This window comes from Castanea sativa, chromosome 9 (assembly GCF_040712315.1).
Source record: "Castanea sativa cultivar Marrone di Chiusa Pesio chromosome 9, ASM4071231v1".
In the NCBI taxonomy this organism is placed as follows: Eukaryota; Viridiplantae; Streptophyta; class Magnoliopsida; order Fagales; family Fagaceae; genus Castanea; species Castanea sativa.
This window is the reverse complement of record NC_134021.1, coordinates 42,157,706-42,170,063: the sequence shown is the minus strand read 5'-3', so window position 1 is coordinate 42,170,063 and position 12,358 is coordinate 42,157,706. Positions and strand designations below refer to the sequence as shown.

Sequence of the window (12,358 nt, the reverse complement as noted above, 5' to 3'; positions counted from 1 at the left end):
AATTTCTTTTAAGTGAAACAAAAAAAACCGTAACAAATAATACCGGTACTTGTTAACATTTTTCAATAATAATACAAGCCGACACTTCTCACGTTTCGAAAAGAGGGCCTTTATATATTGCTTCTTATTAGTCTTTGTCAACAGTTGGTTCATCTTCTTTTTCGAGCTCAATAATTTGAGAGAGAGAGAGAGAGAGAGAGTGGAGGGTGGGGACGGTGGACAAAGCTTTAATTTTCTGGAGCAGAATGCAGATGCAGTGCTTGGTTACTCTTTCCCATGGTAAGAGTTTGGCATTTTATGTAAGAAATTTCTAAGAAACCTCCAATCTAATGATGAGGTGACTTGGAAATGATTTTAAGCTCAGCTTTGATGAAAAAATAAAAAAATTTATTTCTTGTTGTTGCCTTAAGAGTCACTTGGAGAATAATTTATTTAATTAAAATTGAAATTTTTTTATTAAATATAATATTAAATTTTAAATTTTTACTGAATATATTATAAATGAAGTTAAAAAATAACTGGAATAGTATATTGAAATTTCTAAATATAATTAAAAATATAACGAGTAAAAATAAAATAATTGTACTTTGTCTTTTGAAACTTTAAGTTAGAAACGTTGTATTGGTACTTTGAACCATTTTAGATATCTTAAGAAAATCACTTTGGAATTTAGTACGCATTTGTCAAAAAGTAAATCACTAAAGCACAACCTTTTTTGAAATTTGAAGCACTGACTTTGACCGAAAGAAACAAAGCGTGCAAAGAAACTGTGAAGAAGAAACATTACACTTTCCTCTCTTATTATTGGCCTCTCTCTCTCTCTTCGTCTTTTAAGTTTTCCTACGCAACAAAATATTTGTCCACACCCATACCAATTCCACTGCAAAACCAACGTTCTCATTTAACAAAGTCACAAGCAATCGTAACTCCTTTCTTCCTCCACCTCAAAGAAGAACATGACGGAGTTGGTCTATTCCATTGCATCAAACGTCATTGACAAGATAGGGACCTATGCTTTCCAAGAGATTTGCTCGGCAGGGGGCATTTCCGAAGATATGAAAAAGCTTAAGCGCACCATGTCCACCATCCAAGCTGTGCTGCTTGATGCCGAGGAGAAGCAAGTGAAAAACCCAGGCTTGATCGTCTGGTTGGGGCAGCTCAAAGATGTCTTTCATGATGCGACAGACGTGCTGGATGAGTTTGAGTGTGAAGCTCTACGGAGGCAAGTGGTGAAAACATATGGAAACACTTGGGATCAGGTACGTGACTCCATTTCTTATTCTGCTCTTAACCTACTTGGTTTCGGTCGTAAAATGAGCCATAAAATAAAGGGGATAAGAGAGAGTTTGGAAGAGCTAGAAAAGGATAGAGCTCGATTTAATCTTGAGGAGCGGTCTGAAGATCAAAATATTGTGCACAGGGAGAGGGAGATGACCCACTCCTTTGTTCCTGATTCTGATGTTATTGGGAGGGTTGATGACAAGCAAAAGATAGTAGATCTTTTGATGCACCCAGGGAACAATAGTAATGTTTCTGTGATTTTTATAGTGGGAATCGGAGGTCTGGGCAAGACCACACTTGCTCAGTGGGTGTATAATGATGAAAGGATAGCTACAAATTTTGACCTCAGAATATGGGTGTGTGTTTCAGAAGACTTTAGCGTTTTAAAATTAGCAAAAGAAATCCTAAAGTCTGCAGGTGGTGGAAGTAGTGAGAATATGAGTATGGATTTAGTGCAAGCTAGTTTAAGAAGTACTTTAAAGGAAAAAAGATTTTTTATCGTTTTGGATGATGTCTGGAGTGAGGATCGTAACAAATGGAGTCGCCTTAAGAATTTGTTAATAGGAGGACAAGGAAGTAAGATTCTCGTCACTACACGTTCTCAAAAAGTTGCCTCAAACATGGCTCCCGGACCAATCCATGACCTAGAAGGTCTTCCAGACGAGGATTGTTTGTCCTTGTTCATAAAATGCGCATTCAATGAAGGAGAGCATGAACAGTTTCCAAAACTAGTAGAGATTGGAAAACAAGTAGTGGAAAAATGCAAAGGCGTTCCTTTGGCTGTAAAGACTTTAGGGAGCTTACTTTATTCTAAAACCGAGGAGCATGATTGGATCTCCATAAAGGATAATGAGATATGGAAACTGGAGCAAAAGGAAAATGACATTTTACCGGCATTAAGACTGAGTTACAATAAATTGCCATCGTACTTGAAACAATGTTTTGCTTATTGCTCATTGTATCCAAAGGATTTTAGATATAATAGTCGGGAGTTAATTCAGTGTTGGATGGCAAATGGGCTCCTCAAAAAGTCCAACAAAAGTACTGAAGAGTTGGAAGATATTGGAGAACAATATTTTAAAGAGTTGTTATCAAGATCTTTCTTTCAAGAAGTTAAAATCTATGACACTATTAGTTGGTCATTTAAAATGCATGATCTGTTACATGATCTTTCATTATGTGTAGCACAAAATGATTATTTCTTAATTGAAGACACTAAGAATACCAACAATGTTGAAAAGGCTAGACACGTTTCAATTTTGGACCATAAGTGGGGTGTTGATGCAACCATTACTTTTTTACACAAGTTGAGTAACAACATGCGGACTATTAATTTTTCATTTGATGATTGGGGCCATTATGATAATATTAATATTAATGAATCTTTGGTGGAAACATGCATCTCAAGGTTTAAGCACCTACGATTGCTAAATTTAAGATATTCAACGTTGGAAACATTGTCAAGCTCAATTAGCACTTTGAAGCATTTGAGATATCTCAACTTAAATAGAAATAAGAATATAAAGAAATTGCCTGACTCCATTTGCGACCTACAAAATTTGGAAACTTTGATACTAAGGGATTGTGTAGATCTTGAAGAGTTGCCAAGGGATATAAGAAAGATGGTTAGCCTCAGATATTTTGGGATAACCACAAAACAAACGCGTTTACCCGCCAACGGAATCGAGTGCATGCCTTCTCTTCGACATTTGTCCTTTAACAGCTGTCATAGACTAGAGTGTTTTAATGAAGGAATCCAACGCCTCACCGCCCTTCGCAACTTGAGCTTCGATAATTGTAAAAGCTTGATATCTTTGCCGCAAGGTATGAAACACTTAACTGCATTGGAATATCTGGATATTACAAGTTGTGAAAAACTTAAATTAATGGAAGGGGATGACTACCCGACGAGGCTTCGAACACTCAATATTTGGGGATTGCCACAATTAGTGAGTTTGCCCCAATGGCTTAAAGGATCTGCCAACACTCTACAATTTTTAGATATTTCTAGTTGTATCTACTTGGGGGTATTGCCAGAGTGGCTTCCCGATCTCAGTTCTCTTCGCGAGCTTGAGATTTGGAATTGCCCAAAATTATCGTCTCTGCCAGAAGGGATGGATCGCCTCACTGCCCTAAGAGAACTGAAGATTTGGCATTGTCCTGGATTGAGGAGAGATTATGAGCGAGAGGTCAGCAAAGATTGGGGCAAGATGGTCGAATTCAGTTTTTATTAGGTAAGGGCTAAAATCTTTCTTCCTCATCTCTTCTACATATGCTCTGTTTTTCGATCTTACTATAACCTAAAAGTCTGTTTGTGGAATTAAATCACAATAAACAACAGCTAACCAAGAAATCGTTTCTACTTTTCTTTTTCTTTTTTAAAAATAAAAGGGTAATACATATTATAGCAATAATATGGTTTTTTTTCCTACTTTTCTTTCGTTCATAATTTAAGATAGAAATAAATTGGAAAAAAATAAGTTATGAAATGTAAAAGATAATTTGTAATTTTTTTGTTATAAAGATTTGAGTTTGTGGAGAATAAAAGAGTAGACAAATTATGAACTCTATTCTTGTTTTTTTTTTTTTTGTATTTATTGAATTAAATCACAATAAAAAACAACCAACCAAGACAGATTTTTTGTTTTTTTTTTAACAAAAGGGCAATAATCATTTAAGATAGAAACAAATTGAAAAAAAAGTATTTTATGGGATGAAAAAGATAATTTTTTTTTTTTTGGTTTTAAAGAATGAGTCTATGGAGAATAGAAGAGTAGACAAATTGTGAACTCTGTTATTGTCTTTGATGGGAGAAAATTTTAAAATCTTGTAATCTTTTTATTTCCCCTTTCTAAAAGTGAACTGAACATGGTGTTAATGAGCTTATTTGGCCTGTATTTTCTTACTAGGAGTAGATGCAATGCAAAAATATAAAACTTGACCCATGTGTAACTTAAAATTATAAATTCATATTATGAAGGAAGTATGAAATTTATATTTTTGTAAAATTGGCATTATTTTAAATATGTTTGATTCTTCTTGTTTCTAAATTGACAGATGTTCTTGGGAGATTGTTCTCTCAAAAAAGGATGTTCCTTGTGCTTAAAATTGCCACTGGTAAGATATTTTTTTAATTTTTAATTTTCAATGTTCAATCTAGTGAGTGATTGCATTGGATTTACATTTCTTAGTATGAGTGGATTTTCTTCAATTTATACTCATCTAATGATTCCATGCTTTAAAACATTGCAGCTTATCAATTCAGCCATAACATGCAGCACAGAAAGTCTCAGCCTTCTCTTGTATTCAGCCTTCGCTTGTATTGTAAATAATTTTAATAATATTGTGGTGTGCATTTAGTGTTTGTAATGATTAATGGAGTGATGTGTGTTTATATTTATGATTTCAATTGTATTTCATGTATTATCTAATTTGCACAATGTTTTAGTAACTTGAGTCATGTGTGTGTTATTGATTGTTTGTCTCTGCTTCTTGGTTATTGGAATTATTCAAATGAAATTCTTTGTTGTGCTTTATCATTTAATTGAAAAAAAAAATTGAAGTTTGAAATTATTTTCATGTGGTGTAATATAACTAATAGCATTAGAATATCTGGTAAGCCAACAATGTGAAAATTTTAATTTTATGGAAGTGGAATACTACCCAGAAGTTTGCTTTAGCCATCAATTGTTGGTTCCGAATGTCAATTTGTTTTATAAATTTGGTATTTTAAACACCCAAAGTTGTCATATCTATTGAGTGGCCTTAATGCCCAAAGAGGACTGAAGACTGAAGATTGTTCAAAATCAAGATGATAATGCCAAGGAGATATTGGTGAGTATTGTGTATAAGTTGCTTGAAAATTTGGCCTGCATTGTTTGCTGAGATTCACACAATTTTAAATATAATTGATGCCTCTTGTTTCTGAAGTTTTGTCAGGTTTTCGTGGAATATTCTTCTAAGGAAAAGGAATTCCTTTAGCTTAAAACTTCTTTTCCTGGTGAGATTTCAGAGTTTGAATGTAAAAAAATCCATGATCATGTGAAAGCAACAAAGAAAGACATTGAATTAGCCATTAAAGTAGCTTAGTGTCTCACCTGTGTGCACTTGATTGATTTGGTTTTTCTCGTAGGTCATTCGTGGCTCTCTCAAAACTTGCTGTTGATTTTGGTAGAGAATCTACGTTGTCATTGCAATGGTTTTTTAACTCACGACATGCACCTGTGATATCTACTAGCTTACCTGTGATATCTACTGGCTCATGAAAACTTGCTATAGCTCTGAGGTTTGGAGGATTACCAAAGGTGAATATTTGATGAAGCAAAAATTTCCTGCTTGCCACATGTTTGGTGGTGATATGCATAGCTTCTTCAAAAATTTCCAAACCCTTAACTATTCAATCCATAGTTATTGTAATCCTAAAAAAACAAACTTCAATTTTTGTACTCGTTGAACACCAGAGAAGATATATGTAATTTTGTGTGTGAAGGCTATGTTTTTTTAATCTCATTTTGCACTTAAAAACCTTGATTCTTCCTAGATATTAATTAGGCTAAATCCGCTAAATGAACACTATTGATTTCTAGATTTAGGTACGTTTACTTTTATTTTCAAGGCTTTGGATACTTCCTATAGGTTTTTAATTTTTGGTACTTTTTGTAGATTATTAATATAATGTTCAAGTTTCCGGCCTTTAATATATGGTCCTCCGGCTAGGTTATACTGTCATGCTCAAGGTTTAGAAATTCCTTAGGAGCTGTGTAGTGTGGGATGTGGGGAAAAAATTAGCATTATTTATGTCATTCTTATTGCATGCATGGTGTACTATGTTATTTACTTTGCTTTACTTGCATGGATAATGTTGATGATGTATAGCTTACATTTTCATTGTTGACACTTATTACGCTTATGAGTACTCAGCTGATAAGTGTTTCTTGATGAAAATTTGGAATTACAGCCTATAACTATATATAAAGAGTTTTATATTTTACTAATGATCATTTGTTTATTGGTTTGATCTCAATTTTAGGTTAGTCTGGAGTCATTACAACTTTGGTAAAAGGTTTCCTCTGCACTTTACTGGGTAGAACTATGAACTTTATGGGTGAGTGGCATCTGGAAAAAAAACACTTGGCCCTTCATGTCATCAAGGAAGTTCAAACCAAAAGTTCTGAGGTACATCCTTATTTTGTCCTCTTAAAATTTTTGATCAGAATGTTTAAGGTATAATTGGAATTAGTTTGGTTTACTCAGGTAAATAGGGAACTTCTTTCTAACCCGTTATTGTGAAATCTTATAAGTCAATTTACATAGATCCTAAAACCCTTGATTGTTCTAATATATAGTTTTCACAATAAGCAAAGCTACTTATAGATCCTTCTTTAAAACTTTCATGCCTATTTTAGCTATTATCATTTTGTCAAAGGCTGTTGAACCTTAAGCACATCTCTCTCTCATGTCTCTCTTCCCATGTCTCTCTTCCCATGTGAGAGCTCCATGACCAATGGATTTGTCACATTTAGTTTTGCACAATTTATAACTTTTATATGTATTCTTCATTTATGGTGGCACTTTTAAAAGAAAAAAGAAAAAGATGACGCTCCTGTTTTTTATCTGAAGAAAGTTTAAGAACTGATATAATAATGTTGTAAGTCATTACATCTTATATGCTATGATATGTAAAGACTCGACCAACAGTTCCCCACGAAAAGAAGGAAGTATCAGAAGATATTGAATACATTTACCTGAAGAATTAGTACGTAAATTTACATTTTACTATGCTTAAATTGGTAGTTTGAGCAATGGCATTTCATAGAGATATCACATTGGTTTTGGAAACTGTCAGTTGTTTAACCTTTTAAAAATTATCTTATCAGCTATGTTTAGCGTAGCTTTTGTTAAGACTAATATTTTGGCAAGACAGCTCTTTTTGTGAACTTTTTATTGTAAATTTCTAACTTTTCTAGTTGTTCATAAGATATATTTACAATGGAATTGTTGTTAATCCATTGTTTGATATCCCAATATCTTAATTTTAATTTATAATCTCATAGATGAAGCCCATTCTGCAATTAATCCTGACACACTAGATATGACTATCTCCAGATCTTTTGCTCAAGAATGCAGGACCAAGCCATATCACATCATTTGATGCTGCTTTGTCAATTGTTATGGATAGGAGCTCCTACTATCTTTTAGTTCTTGTAGTTAGGTTTTTCCAAATACTCACTTTTTCTTTATAAATGTTTTCTATTTGTTTAACAACTATTAAGCCACAATTATTAATACTTTGTACTTAGCAACATGTAATAGTGAATATTAAAACTACTTGCATCACCATAATAGTGATGGCAATTTAGAATTAGGCATCTTATGAATATAAATAGCAGCATGGATATTTATTGGTGTTGTCTATTAGTAATGGAGGATCTTGCTACCAGTTCACTCCATAGATGGTAATGATAGTTAGGAATCCTACAAGATCCATTCGTTCTTTTTTCTCTGACAGATAGTCAGAATTTCATCTGGGTTCGAATCCTACTGAGAGGTCCACTAGAATTTGAAAAAATGAGTACTAATGAACCTTGTGTGTATACTATAAGCACAAATTTATAAGACCACACTTAGTGATTGGCATGTTCGGATTTTCCATTTTCTTTTTCTTTTTAAAAAAAAATTTCTTTTTTTCCCTTTTTTGGGTGTACATTAGATTTGATATGGCAGTTGTTGCCTTGGAGTGCTCTTTAAATGTTTGTGGTATTAGTTGTTCAAGTTTCATTAACACATTGACTAGAATTGCAACTGTAGAGTTGTCAGTATCATCATCTTTTTTAGTCATTTAAAGAAAATATACCCAACAACTATATGTGGCCAAATCTCCGTATGTTAACCTATATTGATTGGGTTTGCAGTTTGTTTCATCATTGGAGCCTATATTATTACAACTTACACAATGTAGACAAGAAAAGTGTGTTGAGTTATTTGTACTCTGTTATTATCTTTCTCAATATTTATCTTTCTCAATATTCTTATGCTTTAATACCATCCCGCATGTTTGGATTTTTCAGGTTGCTACCCTTCTCCTCCAATGTGAACTTGGAGTCTGGGATCATATGATAGGTGGCACATTCCAAGATGTACAATCATGAATAATAACACAAGAACTTACAAGAATTCATTCCTCATTCTACCAATCTCATTCATAAATTTTCTTCACCAGGTTGAAGACAATATATCTAGTCATTTTTAACCTCCTTGTTTATAAGTTATAAGCTGTATCTTATCAGTTGTAGCATGGTGGAAATCCATTTACCTGCCCATATTACCTTTTATTTCCAGGTCCAATCAAGTCCAAAATCATGGCAACGTTTTGGACATATGGATGAGGTCACCTGTGGTGGGGATGCAATGAAATTCTATGCAGTTTTATGACTGAGGATGATAAGAACATGACTGCTCCAGATTGAGGATAAGGTCAACCTTCTGTCACTTTTGATAATAAGGGGCATTAATAAGCTTGCGAGGTTCTTAGAGAAATATTATTTTTAAAAAAGTCATGCTGCCAGTCACTTTAGGAGTAAACATTTATCTTTTTGAATAAATATTCACCTCACTTCTACCTCACCTTTTCATGGAGATTGTTTCTCTGTGCAGTTGTGTTCTATTAATTGTACTGTCATTGTGTGTATAAGAACATTAGAGAAAACTTCATAGTTGTGTATCTACCAACTTGAAACAATGAACCAAATTTTTGGTTGCTACCCTCTTCCTATAGATTTTTCTTGCGAAAGTCACAGTTTCAATATTAAGGGTCATATTTCTATTGAATTAGTGGTAACCTTGAAATATATTGTCTCATTTATGTCTATATAGACATATTTTATCATATAATAAGAAGGGCATCCACTTTTCTTGGTGAATTTGTGCATATGGGGTTTCAAGTGCATGGTGTCACTTTGTGATTGATGGTGTCAATGTCTGAATTTTCTTTAGTCTTCTTAACAACATGAAGACAGATCATAAACTGAAGCAAAAGATTAAGACAAAAGGTAATTAAGAAAAAAAGAAGATTGATGTAGCCATTGAAGCATAAATATAAATGAGACATTTCACAGTGAGCAGCCCATGCAAACTGACAGTGCCAAGATAGCCTAGTATTTGGGTAAGATGATTGGGCTCTTAATAAATCTTCCTAGATGCATTTCCTTGAAAATTATGTCAAAATACTGAAAAGGCTATTGCTTTTGTTGACAATTATTTGATCTTTGCATGAAATTTGGTTATGGAAGCTCTTGAATACATTATAGATGGATGAATAAATTTTATCAAGGACAAGAAAAGGGACTGAAATCTTTTTTGTACAATATTATTTATGGATTTTCATATTTCAGTAATTTTGTTCCATTTTATTCAGGTAAATGATTTATTTATCAACTGAACATATAATGAGGCATTCCATGGTCAGAAGCTCATGTAAACTGGCAGTGCCAAGAGCACCAAGCATTCTAGTAAGATGATTGTGCACTGGATAAATGATTTGTTTTCACTATCATCTTAATTTACCTGTTTCCTCTTTGGTCAATGAGGTAATATTGTATTGTTTTAACTTTTTCCCTTCGAATAATTTCTTACTTTTCAGGTAACTAGTTTTGGGGTATGCATGCAACTGAGTTGAAAAGTAATCTGGCATCTTTTAGTAAAAAGGCTGAATGGGGGATGCAATTTGGCAGAGGCTTCTGCTCTTAAGTCTGAAGAACTGGCTTGTGAACATGGAGTCATCATCAAGGATGAAAGCAACTACTTCATAGATGGGGAAGTTTCTAGTCACAGACCTGAAGCTGGACAATATATGTTCGAAAATGATGGAATCCTTGATAAGATAGCATGATCTTAAGAAGACAGTCATTTGAAAGAAAAAAGAGTATCAATGTCATATTCTTGAATAGATGAATTATACTCATATATGGTTGGTGTCAAATTACCTAGCCACTTTTGAACACATGAAGTGACTTGAGGGATCTTTGCACTTGAGATTACAAGAATCTAGCTCTACAAATACTAGTGTTGCTCTTGATGCGAATTAAGCATTTGCAGATCTTAACAATTTGAGTTGTTTCAAGTGAAAATGCCTTTTGAATGGATTATCTAAGATGAATTGGGTCTCTCTGGTCTGTATTGGGACTAAACTGTTAGGAAAGTTAAATCTCCTATTATTCTGGGTTGGTTTATCTTGTAAAATAATTTTGAATACTTTATAATGAATTATAACTCTTTGTTGCAATATTATAGTAATCTTAATGATCAAAGAAAGCATCATTTATGAGTCTTTAGGATCAGTTATATCTATCACTATGTTCAGGTTTGCTTTGTTTATTGTCCTAAATCTGCAAAATAGTTTTTTGACCAATGCTTCTTAGATTGGCTATTAGTGTTTTATGTAGTATGTGGAGTCAAGCCTCCAACAATGTTTGGCTATGGCTTTACTTTGGGGAAGGGCTTAGGTTTTTCAATTTTCTAATGCCTTAGTATCATAAGAGATATATTTATTATTGTGTGTTTTTCTCTACTTGTATGGAGTTACCCATATGAGACTTTTGTGTGTTTTATATGTTTATTCAATTTTTTTTATTACTATTTGTGGTAATTTGATCTTTTTAGCCATATGGTATGAATTAGCTAATGACTTTGAAAATTCTGGTAAATCCAACTCTGTGAAAAGCTTAATGGTGATAGAAGTGGAAGGCTACCAAGCAAGATGTTTGCTTTACCCTTCAATTGCTACTTCCCAATATTAATTCATTTTGTAAGTTTTGAGTTTCATACATCCAACGCTGTCATCTCTATTGGAGGGGATTGCATAGTCTCACAGTCCTAAGATGATTGAAGATTGAAATTGTCATAGCTTGTATTAAAAATTCTTGGAAGATACTAGTAAAGACATGGCAAGTATAACCTCTTACCATAGTGATTAATATTCACATAGGCATAGAGGATGTTTAGGTATGTGCAAATTCTTTCCCCTCTTCTAGTTCTGCTCATTTTTTAGGAGGATAAATTCTTAATAAGTCATAAGTTAATCATAATCAACTAAGACATCTAAAAGCTATGAAAAAGTATGTCCTCGTTTAAAAGTTTTGGGTTTATGAAACTTTTATTAGGGATCTTTTAATCAAGTCTTTGGCTTGTAGTGTTGAGGGCTACTAGATTTAGTATAACCAAATACTTTATTAACGGGAACTATTCTCATTATTAATGTTGAAGGGTTAATGGACCTAGGAATATGTGCGGAAGTGGCCCAAGAGTATTTATTGGGCTAGAGGCTTAATCCGAGGACACTGGATGGTCTGAGGATGTGAGAAAGTCAACTTACGAAGCAATACTAAAAAAAATAAGAGATAATGTCAGATCAAATATATCCAAAGAAGGTGGTCCAAGGAAGAGTAGGTCCGAGGATACATGAAGCCGAGGTAGGAAAAAGGGCTGATTAAACATTAACAGACAATATTACATAAAATTCTATAGGTAAGGGTAAACAGGGTATATGAAGAAGATAAGAGAAAAGGGCGGTGAGATGTCTAAGAAAAAGCTGTTACCACCGCCCCCGCATTGAATGTTCAGCAGCTGCTGGCCTGACGGCATTAATGGGGAAGTGATACCTGAGGATCAGAGGTTGAGCCTGACACCTGCCTCCAGAGACTGAAGGGGCGGTGGATGAGACAAGTATCTGGACCAGCACACTAAACGTGAAAGAAGAAGGGAAGAAAGAGGAAGGCATAAAAGAAAGAAGGGATGTTTAGAAAAAGAGAGAGCGACATAAAAATCCAGAATTGTAATATATTTTTCAAAGGAACCAAGAAAGATAATATAAATCATCCTCAGCTTACGTCCGAAGACTGATTCTATCATATAAACTTTTCCTTGTGTGTAAAGTGGAATTGAGCCCATCATTTTTGTGATCCAATATCCTCAGAACCTAGATTAAAAGCTCACTCTCTACAAATTTCATTGTATTTAGGCTTTTTGGGCCTATTCTCTTCTCACTATTGGGGATAGGTGAAAATTGTGACCTTACAAATCC

At 33.8% G+C, this 12,358-nt stretch overlaps 1 protein-coding gene across 3 annotated transcripts; it reads left to right on the top strand.

Annotated features, from left to right (window-relative positions):
* Positions 1–717: 717 nt before the first annotated feature.
* Positions 718–10,554, top strand: LOC142611292 (putative disease resistance protein RGA1). 3 transcript variants are annotated; one of them, XM_075783395.1, is made up of 11 exons: positions 718–3,515; positions 4,339–4,398; positions 4,534–5,115; positions 5,212–5,281; positions 5,414–5,585; positions 6,311–6,456; positions 7,387–7,487; positions 8,349–8,500; positions 8,620–8,754; positions 9,695–9,788; positions 9,920–10,554. In XM_075783395.1, the coding sequence occupies exon 1, from the start codon at positions 957–959 to the stop codon at positions 3,513–3,515; it is 2,559 nt and encodes an 852-aa protein (XP_075639510.1). In that variant the 5' UTR covers positions 718–956; the 3' UTR covers positions 4,339–4,398; positions 4,534–5,115; positions 5,212–5,281; positions 5,414–5,585; positions 6,311–6,456; positions 7,387–7,487; positions 8,349–8,500; positions 8,620–8,754; positions 9,695–9,788; positions 9,920–10,554. The 3 variants fall into 3 exon arrangements, with proteins under 3 accessions (XP_075639510.1, XP_075639511.1, XP_075639509.1); XM_075783396.1 differs by having other exon boundaries at positions 7,387–7,492; XM_075783394.1 differs by lacking the exon at positions 7,387–7,487.
* Positions 10,555–12,358: the final 1,804 nt, after the last annotated feature.